Source organism: Carya illinoinensis, chromosome 3 (genome assembly GCF_018687715.1).
Source record: "Carya illinoinensis cultivar Pawnee chromosome 3, C.illinoinensisPawnee_v1, whole genome shotgun sequence".
NCBI classification, from domain to species: Eukaryota; Viridiplantae; Streptophyta; class Magnoliopsida; order Fagales; family Juglandaceae; genus Carya; species Carya illinoinensis.
In genome coordinates, this window is record NC_056754.1 from 55,544,587 (window position 1) to 55,566,663 (window position 22,077).

The following is a 22,077-nucleotide window of genomic DNA, read 5'->3' on the forward strand; positions in this document are numbered from 1 at the left end:
ACCCTCCAATATTGGTGAATGGTTATGTCTGTAGAAAAATGCCGCTAATTAATTAGTGGCCTTTTTTTGGACAGTTGCCGGCACATAACCAACGCCGGCAAATCTGTCTTTTTTTGTAGTGTCGGGCTCAAATTTGGGAGTACTTAATCTTTGCAATACAAAAAAAAAAAAAAAAAAAAAATAGCACAACTTCCGTGATTACCTGCAAGATTCTCAAAGGAAAAATAGTGGTTTAGTTCTGTGAGTTAGTCATTCCCTTCAACTTCTAGGATGTAGTGCATGCATTCCAATTTCACTCAAGACATTTTAGAAGTTTTTACAACAGTGATAGCCTGGTTATCTGAAATTCATAAGAATCATCGTTTATTTTCAACCATTGCTCATGGTAGAGATTAATACGTCATATAAGTCGCATACCCACTCTCTAAGCTTTCTTCTTGGTTATCTCAAAGTTGCTATCCTATATGCATTGAACTGCACACACATCTAAGAAATTCTCCACAACAACCTAAATTAGAACAAAAATAATTAACATAGGTCATAAGATCGAAAATACACTAAGCTTCCTAATCATTTCTTGCACCATAATACCTAATTATTAATTTATAACTTAATTTTTGTGCAAGTTTATATCATGTGACAGATTGGAATAAGATTGGGTTTTGTTTTTAAAATATAACATGGGCCAGTTTAAGAAAAAAGTCTAAAAATTAGGACCATTTTGACTCCAAATGAAAAGATTTGTTTTAAAACAAGCCCAAATATGTTTCTAGCCCAAAAATGTTTCCTAAAAAAGGACCTGCAACGGTATCTTCTTCCTCATCCATTAACTAGAGAGAATACAAAAAGTTGAAAATGGAATATTTCATAGGCCAAATGAGTAAATGCCGATAAGTCAAGAACTATAATAATTACTTTTTTTTTTTAAAAAAAAAAGCTATAAATTATAATAAGGTAAATGGTTTTTTTTTTCGTTCTTTCTTTATTGAAAGAATGATAATAAAATTATATAATAATTAAGGGGGTGGGAAACCAAAATGACAAAAGTAATGAGAAATAATAACTACAGTAGGTCTAAGACTATGCCTGGTTTATTATTTCATCTCATTGTATTTAATAATTATAATATTTTCAAATTCTCAAATAAAATATAAAAAATAATTTAACTTTTTCAAATCTTAAAATAAAAATTATATTCAAGTAATATTTTATTCAACTTTCATCTCATCTGTGTAACCAAACACGCTAGTCCATGATTTTAGAACTTCCTATTCCATCAATTACCATTTCTCAATAATATATTTGAAACAATTTGTTGACTGTAATATATATATATATATATATATATATATATATATATATATTTCGAACCTGATTCTCAATCTCACTTCTCTTTTAAGTCCTTGATCATGTGGCATATAATAAGTCATTGATCATGAATGCTTGCACGCACAACTCAAGTGATTATTTATATATCAGTATTGCTCGACCTACAAAGAACTGAATTTCATGCATGCATGGAAGCATTCCACAAATTTGTACAAGCCGAGGCAAGAGGAAGCCTTCCACAAATGCGTCATATAAGTCGCATGTCGCATATTCAATCTAGACTTTTTTTTTTGTTATCTCAAAGTTGTTATTCTATACGCATTCCGTATACCCAATTTCTAGAGCATTTTTTTTTTTTTCCGGTTATCTCAAAGTTGCTATATATTCTATATGCATGTAACTGTACACACATCTAAGAAATTATCTACATCAACTTAAATTAGAACAAAAATAATTAACATAGGTATCAAGATCAAAAATACGCTAAGCTTCTTAATCAGTTCTTATGCCATAATACATAATTATTAATTTCTAATCTAATTTTTGAAATTTATATCATATGGCAGATTGGAATAAGACTATGTTTTGCTTTAAAAATATAACATGGGCCAATTTATTAAAACAAAATCGAAAAAATAGGCCCGTTTTGACTCCAGATGAAAAGATTTGTTTTAAAATAAGCCCTAATATGTTTCTAGCACAAAAGTGTTTGCAAAAAAACACAAGGACCCGCAACGGTACATCTTCTTCCTCATTCATTACGATTGCTATTCATGTCACATAAGAAAAAAATTTAGGCCACCGCCGTAGTGCACGCGACCATTAATTGCAATGCCGAGACTCCTGGTAGAGCCAAAGCGCTATGGCATTGCTACCCTACTCAGCATACCGTGCAACATTGTACCATGACACTGGCATAGTGTCAGGGCAACTCTACATTGTCGCTACCTGTGTGCGCTGCACCCGCCTGGTGCATGCTGTGGCATGGGTGACGCTGCACCTAGCTAGTGTGCACGATATCGTCGTGCTCTGCCCTACCATCTCTTACCCCAAGGAACAGTTTGCAGTGGTGCCAGCACCTACAATAGAGGACGATGCTTAGCATGCAAATATGCACATATCTAAACCTGTAGTAAAGCATATGATTCCATCTTGTTGCATAGCTCATGTGTAGCAGAGGCAGCCCTGCCGCACCTTGGTGCTCCCTTTACCTCCAAGTGTGCATCACACTAAGTTGGTGAGCATAGCATCACATGCAGTCCCCATGGTACTGCGTGCACTATGCTTAGCACCCATGCAGTGTGCAATGCACAGTGCCCACAACAATGTCGGTGAGTGCACACGATGCCCTTATGTTGCGTGTTACCATGCTCACGGAAAGCTTTGGGCCATCGAGGTTGTTTCACTACATAGAGTTACACCACCCTTGTTCGGAAAACGTTGCCAAAAAAATTTGAAAGACTAAAAGATCCAAATCTAGAAAATTAAGTATTGAGTAAGATTTTTGAGAGAGTAAATTTTAACTTTGTTTTTATTTTTATTTTTTTAACTTTTTGATAGGATAAATTGTCTTTATATTAAAGACATCTTTAAGAAAACTATATATTAAAACAGATTTTTGAAAATGTTTTAGGGATTGTAGCCCCCTAGGCTTCATCCCTCAATGTAGGGCTGTACATAAAACCGACCTTCACTAACTAAAACCAGTCGATAGGTGAGTGAAATATATAGGAACCAATGTCGGTTGGTTCAGTTTCGGTTCTTTTATATGAAAAACCGTTGAACCGGCCAACCGATTCTTATATATATTTTTTCATTTTATATATATAGAAATGACATCATTTCACTTAAATGAGTGAAATAGCATCTTTTTGGGCCCTTTAACACTTAAAAAAATATATATGAAGCCAAACGGCGCTAGCGTTGTTTCATATTAGGGTAAAATCTAATCCTCCCCTTCCACTTAATTTTCAGTTCCCACTTCGGCACTTCTCATTTCCTAGCCTCTGCGATTCTCAACCCCCACTGCAGTCTCCCACTTCGAGCCTGGATGACGCTGCTATGAGCCCATCGTCTCGGCACTGTTGTCTTGAGTCTCGAGGGTTCCCTTTCTCCATTTCGCACTAGATAGGAAAAAAAAATCATCTTGCTTATTATGATTTTCAAATTTAACTTTTCGATTGTAAAACTTTGCTTAATGCTTATTATGATTTAAAAAAAAACTTTGCTTGTCAGTAATAAGTATGTAGATTGTTGGAGAAAAATTATTACCATGTTCAACGTATTATGTTGGGCCATATGTATGTATAAAAATCTTAGTTTTTTTTTTTTTTTAAATGAAATAGAAAATCAGATTCATCTTCACTTGTTATTATGTAGATTGTTAGAGAAAAATCTTAGTTTTTTAAAATTAAATGTTAGAGAAAAATCTTTATATTACCATGTTTGGTTGTTGGTAGTGGCACTTGGCATGTTAGAAAAATCTTACAATCTGCTCTGTTTGTCACTTGTCAGTGACTTAGTATGTTAAATATGTTTATTAATTAATTATGAATTTAATTTTTCACATGTTAGATAGATTTCTCATCAACTCCAATTAATCTTGATAATGATGAACAAACTGTTAATTTGGGAAAGACCCAAACACCAAAACATTCAAGTGCCCCTAATAGTAATACTTGTCCACTTCCTAGGAAACAGAAGGAGAAAGACCCGAAAATTGTTTGGGACTATTTATAAAAATTCAGGTTGTCCCGTAGATGATCCTAAGACTAAGTGTAACTGTTGTGGCAAGATTTACACTTGCCACTCAAAGAGGAACAAGACTTCAACTGTGCAAAACCACCTATTTGCATGTACAAAAAATCCTCATAAGTGTGGGCCTCTAGATAGATATCAAAATATATTTGCAAGTGAGACAACACCCGAAGAAGGGATTTGAGAGAGTGATAGTAGTGTGGTAAGGAATTTTGTAACTTACAAATATAGTGAAGAGGCTGTGAGGTTGGCCATTGCAGAGATGATAATTATTGATGAATTGCCATTTTGAATTGTTCAAAGATAAGGATTTAGGAAGATGGTTTGGTTGCTTGAAGTAAAATTTAAAGTGTCATGTCATGTCACAGTTGCAAGAGACTATATAAAATTGTTTACATTTGAAAAGGTCAAGCTTAAAAAGTTGTTTAAAGATGAGGATGAGAGGTTCATTGATTATCGATGCATGGACATCGGTACAAAATCTACATCATATGTGCCTAACTACCAATTTTATTGATAATAATTGGAAGTTGAAAAAAAAATTATTAATTTTTGTTTAATCCCTAATCATCGAGGGGATACAATGGAGAGATATATTGAATCGTGCCTATTTGATTGGGGCATTGATAAAATATTTACTGTGACTGTTGATAATGCTATCTCAAATGATATTGCAATATTCTATTTGAAGCATTTTTTGACGGGGAATGTTTTGGGTAGGAAGTATATGCACCTAAGATATTGTGCTCATATTTTAAATCTTGTCCTGAATTTAAATGAGTGTAATGACGCCATCACAATGGTTAGAATAAGGTTAGATATGTTCGCTCCTCCCCTACTAGATTAGATAAGTTTAAGAAATGTGTAGAAAGGAAAAAATTAATTATAAGAAAATTTTGTGTCTTGATGTGCAAACCTAATGGAATTCAACTTACATGATGTTTGATGGGACTGAGAAATTTGAGAAGACTTATAGGCAGTTGGAGAGTAAGAATTATAATTTTCTATCTTAATTTAATGAGGGACACATGGTGCCTCCTAGAGCTGATGAGTGGTAGATAGTACGGGTTTTTGTGTAATTTTTGAAGATGCTATATAAAGCCTCTTATCAATTTTTTGGGTCCCTTCATGTCACAGCAAATACAAGTTTTGTAGAGATTTGTATGTTTCAAAAAAAGTTGGTTAGGCTGAGTGAGAGTGATAATAGTTGTTTGATAAATATGACCATAAGTATGAGAATGAAATATGATAAGTATTGGGGTTCATTGGATAAGATGAACTTGTTGTTGTTGATTGTTGTTGTGCTTGATCCTTGAAATAAGTTAGGGCTTCTCACCTGCAACTCGAGAAAAATTCATGACGAAACTCAAGTTGAGGAATTGGTGTTTAGTGTGAGATAGTTATTATTAGACTTTTATGTTGAATATAATGCTACATTTGGTTCTACCTCGAGTAGCTGAGAACATGTGCCCGCTTCGACATCTACACCCGCAAGAGAAAGTGAAGACTATCATGAGTCACAATTGTACATGGATTGGTATCAGACAGATTCTGAGATTGAATCTACAGCTTCGAAAACAGAGGTGGACCGATATTTATTAGGTGATTGTGAGACACTAAGTCCATCTTTTGATTTGTCGATATGATGAAGACAAAATGAGGTTAATTATCCTATACTTGCGGGGATTGCACAAGATTTGTTAGTCATGCTTGTTTTCACTGTTGCCTCAGAGTCAATATTTAGTGCAGGAGGGCGTGTATTCGATCATTTTTGAGTTCATTGGCTCTGAGAACAGTTAATGCACTTATTTGTACTCAGAAATTGGTTGCGACATCTGTCAACAACGCCAATTGATATTTGAGAGGCTATGGATAATGTGGAAAGTTTTGTGGTAGAATCTGGTTATGTTTTTCTTATTCAATATTCATTTATTTTTATAAATTAATTTAATTTATTTTTCATTATCCAAGTTTATTAATATTTGATGTTTAATCTTAATGTTTTTCATATCTATATAGATTTTGGAGCACAAGCAGGCGTCACAACTATTGAAAACTGAAGACTGTTTTCGAATATGGAATGAAGAATTGAAGATCTAGTGTAACATCTCCTTCCCTAGGGTTAGGAATGTCACGTACATATGTAACTTAAGCCAGATAAGAGACTTGCATGAAAATAAAAACATTGTTTGTTCTTTTCCAAAATAAACTTAAGTAAAATCATTGTCTAAAATATAGTCATATATAAGTTTCCAAACCAACTAAATAAAAACAAAACCATAAATACATTCTAAGGTTCATTAGTCCACTCCTTCTAAACTTGGCCCGCCTGCTCCTAGTCCTCATTCTCCCCACCTGGAAGGTTAAAAAAATAGAAATAAAAATTAAAATGAGTCGAAAACTCAGTAAGAATTCACCACAATGTAAATATAAAAATAAAAAGACATTTTATAAATTTTTTCATGCTAAAAGAATAGAATTCTTGTCATATCATGTTAATGCTCATGCTATACGTGAATGTCTTAATTTATCTGAATTAACTGATTAACTGACTGATCTGACTGACCCACACACTAAACATCATGTGCAAGGTTGAGTACCAGCCACACATCCCGCTGCAGCAAGGGGAGCCGCTGAGTAGTATTCTGACATACTACGGTAAACTAAGCTTGAGTCCGTGGCTTGTACATCCACCCTGAAACTGAACTGAAAGACCATCTAATTAACTTATTTGATCTTATCTTGTACTTGAAGTTAAGATAACTTACGTATCTTATGCGACATGATATGCATGACATTCATACTAATATAAATATTTGTAACATGCTGAACATGAACATGATGCGAAAAATGAACATGATCATATGCTTTGATGATTGATATGCTTACATAGATCACAACATGCATGGTACATAAAAGTATGTCTATAAAAGGATTGGCTTTAATAGCAATAGTCCATCTATGTGCTAATCATAATTTATGATTAAACTACTTACCTCTTAGCGCTACTTCCACAACTTCACTTTGTAGTTCATTACTTAATTTGTGATTAAAGCCTTACTGTTTAATATAATCTAAGTTTTAATTTTAATAATGGATAATATAATCTTAACTCTTAACAAGTTCACATAAAAAATAAATTTAAAAGCAATCACTTGTTGCCCTGACTTAGAAGGGTAATAATGCATTAAAATATTTTAACTGGTACGTGTTATGCTTTTAGAAAAGATAAATGGCAGCCTTGTAAATATCGATATAAATTTAAATAACACAATTCATGAAAAGCTAAATGGCAGTTTTGTAAATATTATCATAGGTTTGAATTACATTATAACACACTTCCTAAAAAGCTAGATGGCAATTTTGTAAATATAAGTTTGAATGTGTTTTGCGATGCTACAGTAATATACATCTTTTTTTATATGTTTTAGAGAGGGCTACGCGACAAAGAATTGAAATGGCATATTTGTAATATTGCAAATCATGAGAGAAACCAAAAGTCAAAAATGAAATACTTTCTTATAAATAAACAAAGTTAAGAACTATGCCTGGGCTCCGACTCCGACGGAGTCGGAATTGCCAATTCCGAACTCCGACTCCGACTGGAGTCGGAAACGGAGTTTCACTCCGACTCCGACTTTGACGAGGAGTCGGAGTCCGACTCCGATACCTTATTCGGAGTTCGAACTCCGATCGGAGTTCCGATGGATTCCGAACGGAATCGGGCTCCGACATCCGCCCGATTCCGATTCCGATTCCGAGTTTTTTTTTTTTTTTTTGAAAAAAAATGATATATAGATATATAGATATATATATATAATACATATTACATCTTTAAGAAAACTCTTATACAATTGTCCAAAACATTGATAATAGTTTAAATGCTATTCCGAACATCTTCCAAATTCCAATACCAAAATAAAAACATCTTCCAATACAGAGGTGCTCCAAAACATCTTTCAATATATCGTGGTTTGTCGTTAACTCGTTGGTGATACCTGAAATTAAAATAAAAAGTCACAATCAATAAAAAGAAAAAAAATGATTAAATAAAAATGATTCAGAAACAAATGATTATCATTTCTCACCAATATTTTTTAATCGCGAGTTTATCAACTTAGCCACACTCCAAGTATCAGTCATCGGCAAGTATGCTAGGATTCACAATTATATCTATGAAATCATAAAAAGTATAAGGTTAATAGATTTATGAAATCATAAAAAGAATTAAATAAATCAATTGAAATACTCAAACAAAGTTACCTGATTCAAGCTTATAACTATCAGCATCAAAACCAATGGTATCTAGTCCAATGGGCGTATCACTCAACCAATTCTGTGTGCAAACGAGGGCCTCCACAGTTGACGGTGACAATGAACTCCGGTAAGAATCCAATACTCGACCTCCAGTGCTAAATGCTGACTCAGAGGCAACTGTAGTGATTGGAATGGCCATCACATCTCGGGCAATACGAGAAAGGATCTGATACTTGGTGGAATTAACCTTCCACCAAGTTAAAAGCTGAAATGACTCGCTAGGTGCCTCGACCTCTTCCATAAAATACCGTTCAATCTCAGAAGTACACTGCATAATATTCCTTGTTGCAACGAGCTGATGATACTGATTCACAATGTTATAACCTCGACGAGGTGGATTTAATGAGTCATCTGAGCTACGGTCATCGAATAGAGGTGTCGGCCTCGAGTGTGAGGTGCCCGCTGCGGATGAAGGCTGACCACTATTGTTGTAGTGAGAATATAAGTCATCAAGATCCTTTTTAAGCCCTGTAATAAACCGTGCAGCCTTCACTGCCCCCATTGTGGAATTTGCCCAAAATTCTATCAAGGCCAACTTATATCGGGGGTCAAGGATCACAGCCACAAAAAGCAATCTATTTATTTTCTCAACATCCCCCCAATATTTATCATATTTGGCCTGCATCCTCATAGCCATACCAGATAATAATCCACATGAACCCGTACAACCTTCTTGTAAGTGGTAGTGAAGCTCTGAGAGCTCGCTGAAGAATAAGTTTGCAGTTGTATATGCGGATCCAGATATCCGCATAGTCATATCATAAAAAACTTGTAAAAATCTCACAAAATACCCCACACTAGTCCAGTCATGTGTGTCTGGCGCACCAAGCCCCTTTCCTGCAGGCTCCAGCAAAGCATACTTAAGTGCCCCATCCTCGACCTCCATCCGCTCGAATGCTCTTTGGTACTTTTGTGCCACATCCAACATAAGGTATGTTGAGTTCCATCGAGTCGGAACATCCAAACACAATGTCTTAGAACATGAAATTCCAAGCTGGCTTGCTATTTTCTTGAACTTTGACAGCCTTTGAGGGGAAGCCCTCACATACCGCACAATGTTGCGGACTCTGGTAATGGAATCATCAACCTCTTTTAACCCCTCACTGACAATAAGGTTGAGGATATGAGCACAACATCGAACATGAATAAATTCGTGGTTGCGGATGACATCAGCTTTCATACTCGTATTTCTCTTGAACCATTCAATTGCGGTGTCCTTGGCACTGGCATTGTCAACTGCAATACATAAAACCTTTTGAATTCCCCAATCCTTCAAACAATCATCCATCAGTGCCCCAATTGATGCTCCCTTATGATCAATAATTTCTTTGAACCCAATAATCCGTTTCCTCAAATTCCATTCACTATCAATGTAGTGCGCTGTGATACACATGTAGGAAATGTTCTGTATGGAAGTCCATGTGTCAGTCGTAAATGACACTCTCTGGCTAGTGGTAGTGAACATCTTCTTCATCTCTGCCTTCTCTTTTGCATGCTTCTTCATACAATCCCGCATCACCGTATACCGTGATGGCAATGGAAATCGTGGCTCAAGAGTCTTGACAAACTTTCGGAAGCCTCTTTTATCGACTGTGGTAAAAGGCATCTCATCTTCAATTATCATCTCTGCAAGCATATCCCTTACCAATTTCTCACTGTATTGAGGGATGACCATTTTCTTTATCTGTGTACCATCAGTGGCCGTAGAAGCTTCGTAACTAAGCTTGGTCTGATCAGTGGCTGCCTCTCCCTTCGACATTTTATATCGTTGGCAACCTTGGAGATGGGCTATTAAGACAGCGGTGCCGTGCTTCTTTGAATGACATTTGCAGAGTTGCCCACAGTGGTGGCATTGGGCCTGTGGGTTCTCAGGATTACCAAGAATCCTGGTAAAATGCTTCCATGTCCAAGACCTTTTTCTAGTATTTCGTGGTTGAGATGGAGTTGTAGATGGAGGTGGTAGATCCCCAATACCCATCTCCCCATCCTCATTAAACTCATCCTCCTGTTCTATGTCTACTGGCATTGGAAATCGGCTACTTGCACAAGAAGTAGCTGCTTTAGAAGTGGGTCTAGATCTCGGTGTCGGTGATGGGATTGTGGGGTTTGGATTCTCTTCTGACCTTCCACTAGGTGAAGCCTCCATATCTATAAAATAATGAAAATCACCATGTATCTTGTACCATTTTAAAAATAGTTATTTTCCCCCTTCACCTTTAATAAAGTTCTCATGGTGCAATTTATAGAATAATGAAGGTTCACACTTTCTGTGGTGTGATAGGGCCCCATTTGGCAAATCGAGTTGGGATTCACATATTGATAGTTATGAGAATGAGTGAGAATGTTCCCAAGTTTGTTTCTCAAGCCATGTGGCTTGACAAAAAGTACTTGTAATGTTTCTTTCTATCAATGATATTGGTTTTATTAAGGATTTTCTTTGTTTTTTGTAGCAACTTTTAATTTTGGTTGGTATTTTTCAGGTTTTCCTTTTTTTTTTTCACTTTTTTATCTTTTAAACTTTTTGTAATCTAATAGGGATAATCTTTTTGGTTGAGAATGTATATAGGTAGTTTTTTTCCTTTTTAAGATTAAGGGAATGTACTGTAATTGTTTAGGTAAATTTGTGATGTTTGAGAAATGCGAAATGAAAGATTATTAGATGAAAAAAATTTGGTTTAAGTTAAAAATTTATAAGTTGACCTAGTTTAATATGTCTATTAAATTATAACAATTTTTTCATTATTGTAAAATAGATGTAAAATATTGAGTAACACATATATGATTATCATCGGGTAGTGGTTCTCAAATGACAGCAGCAGTAAACAAACAGCAATAGGTTCCCACGCACCAATTAAGATATATCACAAAATATTAATCCCTCCGGCTTGATAATGCAAGATCCATATTATTCACCAACAACATTTAAAGCAATATGATTCGAATGCCTATGTATATTCAAATTCTAAAGAATATTTATATCAAAGAATAGTTGATAATTTTAATTCGGCCTAACTAATATATATATATATATATATATTGAACACGACAAGAAAAACACAAGCAAGACATATATGGGCCATGTTAGGTTCGACAACAATGATGAGATTAATGGAGTCACATATCATATCAAATAGACTTAATTACTTGTGAATAATAAAAAGGGGGCGTGCACGAGACTTAATTTTTAGATGTGTTGGTCTATATTACTTTTGACTTTTGAGTATAATACCATTTAGATTACTTTGATTACTTTGATTAGAATACTTTCTTATTGCATTTGGTCTCATAAATCACTCTCACTCGTGTACATAATAGTATAATACTTATTCATATATCTAGCAAGCATCTTGCTGCCATGTACTTTCCAACCTTCATTGCTGCAGAACCGAGAGGGAGATACAGATGGACCTCAAAGCTTTTTCAGGCTTTGAGGCATTTATTCAAACACCTGGCGCAAGAATCCATTTACACCTCAACAACATATGATTCTTACTGTAAATTTATCCTAGATACATCCAGCAATTTCCAAAACACATAAAGTTTAAATAGGACCTAAATACATCCAGCAAAAATCAGTGGCCAAATTTTCATTCCTAGGCCTACGGCTTACCAGTTTGTAATGGTGAATCGATGCAGGCGACTCGGCGGGCACTGTGTTGACGGCTTGGGAGAGCTTTGACTTTGAGGCGGCCAACGGTTGAAGATTAAAAACGAGTCCGAGATTGAGAGAAGAAATGGGGATGTTTCGGCGTTTCGCGAATGGAAGAAGGGAGTCGAGAGTCCGAGACGAAGAAGAACTGAAGAGTGAAGAACCAGCCTCGGCCGGAGTCTATACCCAGCCCGCAGCCATACGACGTCGTTCCTATCTTAAAGGAATGCCGTCGTTTAAATTAAGAATGTAAACAACACAGAAGCAAAACGACGTCGTTTTGCTTCTGTGTTGTTTTTTAAAAACATCGGAGTCGGAGTTCGGAGTCGGAGTAGATCCAGACTCCGAACACCGACTCCGACTCCGACTCCGTTTTCGGAGTGGCTCCGATTCCGATTCCGATTCCGAATTCCGACTACTCCGACTCCGTCGGAGTCGAATTCGGAGCGGAATTCGGAGCGGAGTCGGAAATCTCAGAAATTTGCACAGCCCTAAGTAGACAGTAGAGGTTTTAGTGGAGGTCTTGCTTTCATATGGAATAGCATTGATGAGATTTACTTAGAGACTTATTCCCAAAACCAGATCTCATTAGCTTATAAAAGGGATGAATCTCAAGACTGCATACAAATAACTGGCTTCTATGGACACCCCTCAACATCACAGAGAAATAATACATGGCAGTTGCTGAAAATGCTTAAACCCACCAATGATAATGCTTGGATTTGCTTTGGGGACTTTAATGAGGTGTTGCACCAACATGAAAAACAAGGAGCAGCTCCAAGGTCCTATCAACAAATGGAAATTTTTAGAGAAAGACTGGAATTCTGTGAACTAAGTGATCTAGGATATGAGGGAACAAAATTTACATGGAATAATGGAAGGGAGGGTACTCAGTTTATAAAAGAAAGGCTGGATCGAGTACTAGCAAACTCAACCTGGATCAACCATTTTTCTGAAAATTGGATTTCTGTTCTACCAACACAAGCTTCTGACCATTGTCCCATTGTTTTCAACATGGGAGAAGGAATGCAAAGAAGAAGAAGTGACATAAGAGGCCGAAAAAAGATATTCAGATATGAATCAAGCTGGGAACTTAATGAACAATGCAAGGAAACTATAAACTCAAGTTGGAATCAACACTTGCCATGGCAGGGATCTTATATGAGGGGTATACATGAAAAGCTTCAAAAATGTAAGGAGTCTTTACTGAATTGGAAGAAACATGCTATTGACAGGCCATGGAGACAAACTCAGGAGAAAATGAACAAACTGAACAAGATGCAGAACTCAAATATGGGCAATATGACAGCAGCAGTTAAACAAGAGCAAAAGGAAATAGAAGCCCTCTTGGAAGCAGAAAATGCAAAATGGAAACAAAGAGCAAAACAAGCATGGCTCAAAGATGGAGATAGAAATACAAAATTCTTTCACAGAACTGCAAACCAAAGAAGAAAAAATAATGAAATTTAGAAAATTGTGAGAGAAGATGGAACTGAAGCTTGCACACGTGAGGACATTGCAGCAACCTTTGAGAATTACTACAAGGAGCTGTTTTCAACTTCCCAACCTGACAAGATCCAGGAGTGCTTGAAGTTTTTAGAAAAGAAAGTTGATGACCACATGAACAGACATTTAAATCAGGAGTTTACTGGAATTGAGGTAAGGACATCATTATTTCAAATGAATCCATTAGGTTCTCCAGGACTTGATGGATTTTCTGCTGTGTTCTATCAAAACCAGTAGGAGATAGTAGGAGAAGAAATAACTAGAGCTGTATTAGATATTCTAAACTCTGAAGGAGATTTGAAATGTATTAATGAGACCTATATAGTTCTGATTCCTAAGGTTAAAACTCCCCTATCTGTTACTGAATTCAGACCAATATCTTTATGTAATGTCATATACAAAATTGTCTCGAAAGTCTTAGCCAATAGATTGAAAACCATATTGTCACAAATCATATCCCCAACCCAAAGTGCATTTGTACCAGGCAGGTTAATAATGGATAATGTTATTGTGGCATTTGAGGCCATGCATGCTATGAGAACTGAAGGAAAAAGGCAGCAGGGGTACATGTCATTGAAACTTGACATGAGCAAAGCTTATGATAGGGTGGAGTGACAATTTTTAGAAGCTGCTATGTATAAGATGGGTTTCACCTCAAGGTGGATTGGTTTGGTAATGAGATGCATCTCAACTGTGTCTTACTCACTAATCATTAATGGAGCCCAACAATCTTGGTTTCAAAATAGTAGGGGAATAAGACAGGGAGATCCTTTATCTCCCTATCTTTTTATCCTGGTAGTAGAAGCTTTGAGCTCACTAATGAACCAAGCTGAAGATTCAAAGCAAATTCATGGTTTTCAATTTGGAAGGAGTAGATTAAGCATCAATCACTTGTTTTTTGCTGATGACAGTTTATTATTTTGTCGTGCCAATGCATTTGAGTGGGCAAGGATGCTAGATTTGCTGGATTTATATGAACAGGATCGGGTCAGAAACTTAACAAGGCAAAAACTTCAATTTTTTTCAGTGCAAATACAAAGAAGAGGACTAAAGATCACATACTTGATATGGCAGGCCTTAGAGCTACTCAAAGTCATGAAAATATACCTTGGCCTACCTACTTTTATAGGCAAGTCAAAGTATCAAGCCTTTAAGGGAATTATAGATAGAGTAAGGGGTCGAGTAAGCAACTGGAAAAACAAACTCCTATCACAGGCTGGAAAAGAGATATTACTCAAGGCCATCATTCAAGCTTTACCAACCTATTGCATGGGGGTTTTTAAACTACCTAAGCACCTTCTCCAAGAGTTGAATAAGATCATGAGAAACTTCTGGTGGGGCCAACAACAAATGGAAAGGAAAACACATTGGGTATCATTGAACCAAATGGGAAAAGTCAAAGCTAAGGGAGGACTGGGATTCAGAGACTTTGAATGCTTTAATACTGCTTTGCTAGCAAAACAAGCATGGAGGATTTTACAACAACATCTATCACTGGCATCACAAGTCCTTAAAGAGAAATATTTTAAAAAAATAGATTTCTTGCAAGCAAAAATAGGGTCCAAACCATCATTCATATGAAGAAGTATTTGCTCAGCTAGAAACCTAATTGAAAAGGGCTCGGTATGGAGGATTGGCAATGGAAAGAGCACAAACATTTGGCAACATAGATGGATTCCTACTCCATCATCATACAAGGTTCAATCTACAAACCAGGTGCTGTCAAGAGAGGCTAAGGTAGTAACTCTTATGAAACAGTCAGGCAAAGAATGGAATCAGGTATTGATCAAGGAGGTATTTGAAGAAAGTGAGGCTGCTACAATAGTTAAAATCCCAATTAGCTCCTATGGTGCAGAGGACAGATTAACGTGGTTAGGAACAAAGAATGGAAATTTCAATGTGAAAAGTGCCTATCATCTTCAAATGGAGTTGGAAACTACAAATGCAGGCCAACCATCAACATCTCACTCTCAGAATGAAGCTTGGACAAACTGCTGGAAATTAAACATACCAAATGCAGCAAAAAATTTCATGTGGAGAGCATGCCTTGAATCACTACCCACAAGATTGAACCTGGCCAAGAAGCAAATTGTTGAATCTTCTAAATGTCCAATATGCAAAACAGAGGAGGAAAATGTGGCACATGCTTTATGGAATTGTTCTTCAGCAATGGATGTATGGAGTCAAGCACAATCTGGCCTACAAAAATGTTCATTCAAGTATGCAAACTTTAGAGAGTTAGTCGAAGCACTAATGTCAAATTATGATCAAGATGCATTGGAAGTGTTTGTAATAATAGCAAGGAACATATGGCATAGAAGAAATCAGTTTGTATTTGAAAATGCCTTTACTCATCCTAATACATTAGTCAAGAAAGCAAGGAAGACATTAGAAGAATATAAAGTGCTTCAGCAAAAACAAATGACACAACATAGAAGGAATGCAGAGATACAGAACAGATGGCAACCTCCACCAATAGGGGTAACCAAAATCAATTGGGATGCAAGTCTGAATGAAGCTAGGGGAAGAGCAGGCTTTGGGTTAGTGGCTCGTGATCATACAGGCAGTATTTTAGCTACCAAAAAACTGTCAAAACCATGTCTAATGGATCCCCTACTAGCTGAAAGTATAGGTGGTCTATATGTAGCAGATATGGCTTATGAATTGGATTGCAGATCAGTTATATTAGAAGGGGACTCTCTAACCATTGTACAAGGAATAAGAAAACAAATAGATAGATGGGATAGAGTGGGAATGATCCTTAGTAATATAAAACATAGGCTTGTATCCTTAACTAGTTCGAGGGTCTCAAATGTCAAAAGATGTGGCAATGTTTATGCCCATAATCTTGCCAAAGAAGCAGTATTAAGTCCAGATGATGTAGTGGAAAGTGTAGTCTATTCAGCCAACTTGGCTCCTGTAAACACTTGATAAGTTAATGCAAGTATAAGTTTCATTTTAAAAAAAAAAAAGCTTACCTACGTAGTTCTTCCAGCTCCTTGGTATCGAGTTACTTACCAAAAATAAAAATTTCGAAAAGAAAAATTCTATTAAAATGAATCAATTTTAAATGTAAATAATCATTTTTATTGTAAATAACTTATTACAAATACTTACTATTTTTAGTATAATATGACTTGTAATAATAATAGCAAGACAACTCTCGATCTGCATATACCTTATAAAATATTAAGGAGGTCTAGTACGTAGTACTTGTCTTTCTGTGAGACCATACTCATGATCAATATCAATTGTCAATCCGCATAATTGTGCATGAATAATTAATACTTACTTGTATGTCATGTATTAATTGTTTAAGCTCTCGTTTGAAAACATAAATCATCTCATCTTATTTCAGTTAAAAATTTCTTATAATTTTCTTTTTAAATATTACTCAAATAAAATTTTAAATTTTAAACTTTTTTATCTAATCATTACCAAATCATTGTAATTTTCTAAATTTTCAAATAAAACACAAAAAATAATATGAATTTTTTAAATCTAAAAATAAAATTAATATTAAAAAATTATATTCTAATAATATTTTAATTTTATAGCATTTTTATTCAACTTATACTCTTACATTTTCTAAAATTTAATAAAATTTCTTAACTCAAACCATTTCACTACTATTTACAAATCATTTCAATATTATTAATAGATTTCTCATCTAATTTTATTATCGAAACAAGTCTAAACATTTTTTCTTTAAATGTAAAAAGATAAAAATAAAAATATTCTTTTAATCTTGAGGAAGGACAGCTTCTATTTCTCAATTAACACCAAATTAAATAGAGAGAATACAAAAAGTTGAAAATAGAATAATTAAGAGACCAAATGAGTAAATGCCGATAAGTCAATATCTATAATAATTACCTTGAAAAAAAAAATAGCTATAATAAAGTAAATAGTCTTATTTTTTTTTCTTTCTTTATTTGAAGAATAATAATAAAATTATATAAGAATCAAGGTGTGGGAAAACGGAAAAGACAAAAGTAATGAGAAATAACAGTAGGTCGAAAAGCATGGTTTATCATTTCATTTCCTTCCATTTAATCATTATATTTTTTTCAAAATTTCAAATAAAATATAAAAAGTAATTTAACTTTTTTAAATCTCAAAATAAAAATTATATTAAAAAAATATATTCTAACATTATATTATTCAACTTTCATCCCATCTGTATAACCAAACGTGCGAGTCCACGATTGTAGAACTTCCTATTCCATCAGCCACCATTTCTTAGTAATATATTTGAAATAATATGTGGACCGTAAAAATATATAATAAGTCAGATAATATTTTTATGAGTAATGCTACATATAATTATTTTTACATATTCTTTATGCATTTAACTAATGTGATTGACTGTATTAATTTTTTTTAATATACAATCAATTACATCAATAGATTGTACAAAAAAAAAATATAAAAATAACTACATATAGAATTTTTGTAAAAATATATAACTTCCTATTCCATTAGCCACCACTTCTTATTATACACCATTGCTCATGTGGTGTATAATAAGTCATAGAGCATAAATGCTTGCACGCAAAACTGAAGTGATTATTTATAAATTTGTATTGCTCGACCTGCAAAGAAACGAGTTTTATGCATGCTTGGAACAACAATGTCCAAGGGCAGCAGCCAAACTCATTGAGCAATTGTACGTACATAAGCTGGCAGATCAGATTCAAGATCTCGGTGAAACCCAATTCAATGGTATGGACAACTATTTCCAGCTTTGGCCCACTTTCCCTTCATTTTCTTTGGTTTAATTCAAGTCATGAAACAAACTTTGAATAATGGTAATAACTTTATTCAACTCGTCCACTAAAAGAAAGTAGGCGAAGACTATCTGTTTGTTTTTACATTCATTCTCATTTTATCTCATTTAATTATTATAATTTTTTTAAAATTTCACATTAAATAAAATAAATAATTCTCTTTTTTCAAATCTCAAAATAAAAGTAATATTAAAAAAATATATTCTAATAAAATTTTATTTAATTTTAAAACTTTTATCTTAACTCATTTCATCTATAAAAACAAATGATGGCAGTTTGAAAATGTGTTTCCACTTTCCATGAGTTTATTGTGCATTTGATGTCGTAAGCTAAACATACATCGTTGCTATTTTTTCTTCTAGCTTGTCTTGTCAGAGAAATTTGGAAATCGGCCCAAGTGCAACAGACCCCCACTCCAGTCTATAAAAACACAAGCTCTAAGATTCTATGCATCCAATAGATCAACAATATGGGTTTATCGCTTTTCCCGTTCATGTTAATTCGTTTGCTTTCATTTTTCTCGCTGGTGCATATACTTATGCTCGCTTATGCTTCTTCTTTCACGGAAATCCTTTGCCGGGATGATGAGAGTGCAGCCTTGCTGCAATTCAAGGAAAGCTTTGTCATCATTAATCAATCCAAATCTCACGATCCTTCTGCTTATCCAAAGGTCTCCTCTTGGACACTGGAAGGAGACAATCGTGATTGCTGCTTATGGGATGCAGTTGAGTGCGATGAAGACACAGGTCATGTCACTGGCCTCGACCTCAGTAGCGGTCGTCTCTATGGTTCTCTTGCTCCCAACAGCAGCCTTTTCCGCCTTGTTCACCTTCAAAGCCTTAATCTCGCCTACAATCACTTTAACTACTCCCAAATCCCGTCCCAGGTAAGTAATCTTTCAACACTCGCGTATCTCAATCTCTCTGCTTCTATGTTTTCGGGTCAAATTCCATTACAAATTTCACAATTATCAAACTTGTCATCCCTTGATCTGTCCGACAACCATGATCTCTATTCTGGAAAACAGCTTTTGAAACTCGAGTCTGGCCTAATAAGCCTAGTTGGAAATTTGACTCGCCTACAAAGGCTTCATTTAAACTATGTGAACATAAGCTCTGTGGTGCCTCGTATCTTGGCAAGTTTGTCATCTTTGACGTCCATCCATCTTCAATATTGTGGATTGCAAGGAAATATTCCAGTGGGCATATTTAAGCTACCAAATTTGAAGGTTCTTGATGTGGCTTACAATGAAGGTCTCACTGGTTATTTGTCTGAGTTCACATGGAGTAGCCCCCTTGAGGTTTTGAACCTCGCATACACAAGTTTTTTAGGTGAGATACCCACTTCAATAGGAAACCTGGGCTCCCTGAATAAGTTGGATTTGCGGAGTTGCAACTTTTCGGGGTTCATTCCCTCTTCCCTCGGTAACCTCACAAGCCTCATTTATCTTGAGATTTCAAATAATTCTTTCGTGGGTAAGATCCCATCATCAATTGGAAACCTCATCCAACTCTCCGTTCTAGATCTCTTCATCAATCAATTGATAGGTCGAATCCCGTTTGAACTTGGAAATCTAACACAACTAAGTTACCTTTCTCTAGGCTATAACCTACTTGAGGGAGAAATTCCTTTCCCTCTAATGAATCTCACGAAGTTAACTTCATTAGAACTTGGGAACAACAACCTTCAAGGTCGAATTCCAGATTCAATCTTTAATCTCAAGAATCTTAAACGCCTTGATCTTGCTAGTAACACCTTTAGTGGCAGTGTGGAGTTTGGCAAGTTTGTTAAGCTCAAATATTTAACTATTTTGCGTCTGTCGAATAATCAATTATCCGTAGAAGATGCCAGTGCCAATGCGAGTCTGCCGAAGTTCCAGCTTTTGGGATTATCTTCGTGCAACTTGAACAAGTTTCCAGATTTCGTAAAAAATAAAGATCGATTAGTGTGTTTAGATCTGTCCTACAACAAAATCCATGGCATGGTACCGGAATGGATCTGGGACACGAGCAAATTGAGTCTTGAGTTTCTTTGCCTTTCGAACAACTTTATAACAAGCTTGGGTCAACATCCAATGCCTCTTCCATGGACTCGTCTTCGTGGTTTGGACCTCAGGTCTAATTTGCTTCAAGGGTCACTTCCCATTCCACCAGCCACCATTTCTCATTATTATATTTCAAACAACTCACTGACTGGAAATATTTCGGAATTGACTTGCATTCTCACTTCTATTCGAGTCCTTGATTTGGCAAAAAACAACTTGAGTGGTTCACTTCCTAGATGTATGCAAAACTTTGGTGCTTCTCTCTTAGTGATTGACCTGGAAAGGAACAAATTTCGAGGAAGCATTCCACAAACATGGACACAAGGAACCGAGTTAAGGATAATCAATTTCAGACAGAACAGATTCCAAGGACAGTTACCAAGATCGTTGGTCAAGTGTATGAGGTTGGAGGTTGCTGACTTCAACAATAAATTGCATGATTTATTTCCCTCTTGGTTGGAAAATCTTCCAAATCTAAAGGTTCTCAATTTGCGCTCAAACGTACAACTTCCATGGTCAGATAGGAGCTTCGAAAGCTGGCTATAAGTTTCCCAACTTGCGAGTCATTGACCTTTCCCACAATGGTTTTACTGGGAAACTGCCATTAGAAATTTTTGGAAATTGGAAGCAGCCTCGTGAGTTTGCTAATTCAGATATTTTGTCATATATCCAAGTAAACTCATCTATCGTACCACAAAGATTTTTGTGTAATTCTTGGCTCTATGATTATAATTACACGATGACAATGACAAATAAGGGAATCGCTCTCTTTTACGAGAAGGTCCAAGACTTATTCAAAGCCATTGATATCTCGAGCAACAGATTTGGTGGAGAAATTCCAGAATCCATCGGAAATTTAAGGGGGCTTCATTTGCTCAATCTTTCGAATAATGTTCTCACGGGCCACATCCCACAATCATTAGCAAATCTTACAGAGTTGGAATCATTAGACCTTTCTGAAAACAACTTGTCTGGAGAGATCCCACAGCAACTAACACAACTCACCTTCTTGGGATTTTTCAATGTTTCAAACAATCTTCTCACAGGACCTATACCACAAGGGAACCAGTTTGGTACATTTGGAAACAATTCATTTGAGGGGAATTCAGAGTTATGTGGGAGACCTCTCTCAAAGGACTGTGAGGATTCTAATGCTTTGCCAACACCTCCTTCAATCTCTATAGATCAAAGTCAAGAATCGGGATCTGCATTTGAATTTGGTTGGAAAGTTATTGTGGTAGGTTATGCATTTGGACTAGTTGTTGGAGTGACCATTGGGCATATTGTGATTACAAGAAAACGTGATTGGTTCATGAACATCTTTGGAATAAAGCAGCTGGCAAGATGAAGGATGATTTTGATTTGTTTATGGTTTTATTTATACCTGTGTTTTGGGTTTTTCTTTAGTATTTGTAACTCCTAGGTATTTGATTTGTTATCATAGTTTTCCTCCGCCATAAGGGAGGACTACTAATAAAATTTAGATATCATCTTCTTCTTAAAAAAGAAAAAAAGATGAAGGATGATATGTGGGATCTAGTCGCTCCTTTTAACCTTTTTTATTTTTTATTTTTTATTTTTTAAGGGGTTGCATCATCTTGAGTGTAATTATGTGTTCACTCCTTTTTAACTAGAGAAATACTTTAGCCATAAATTGATTATACAAAAGTAATCACATAAGCTTA

The 22,077-nt window shown here is 35.5% G+C and overlaps 2 protein-coding genes across 2 annotated transcripts; both read left to right on the forward strand.

Moving 5' to 3' along the window:
* The first annotated feature begins 18,817 nt into the window (after positions 1-18,817).
* On the forward strand, positions 18,818-20,938 carry LOC122304993 (receptor-like protein 6). The gene has a single exon (XM_043117254.1). The coding sequence runs from the start codon at positions 18,818-18,820 to the stop codon at positions 20,936-20,938; it is 2,121 nt and encodes a 706-aa protein (XP_042973188.1).
* Positions 20,939-21,131: 193 nt separating this feature from the next.
* On the forward strand, positions 21,132-21,740 carry LOC122305477 (putative receptor like protein 25). Its single transcript, XM_043118040.1, has one exon. It carries the CDS (start codon positions 21,132-21,134, stop codon positions 21,738-21,740), a length of 609 nt encoding a protein of 202 aa, XP_042973974.1.
* The last annotated feature ends 337 nt before the right edge of the window (positions 21,741-22,077 follow it).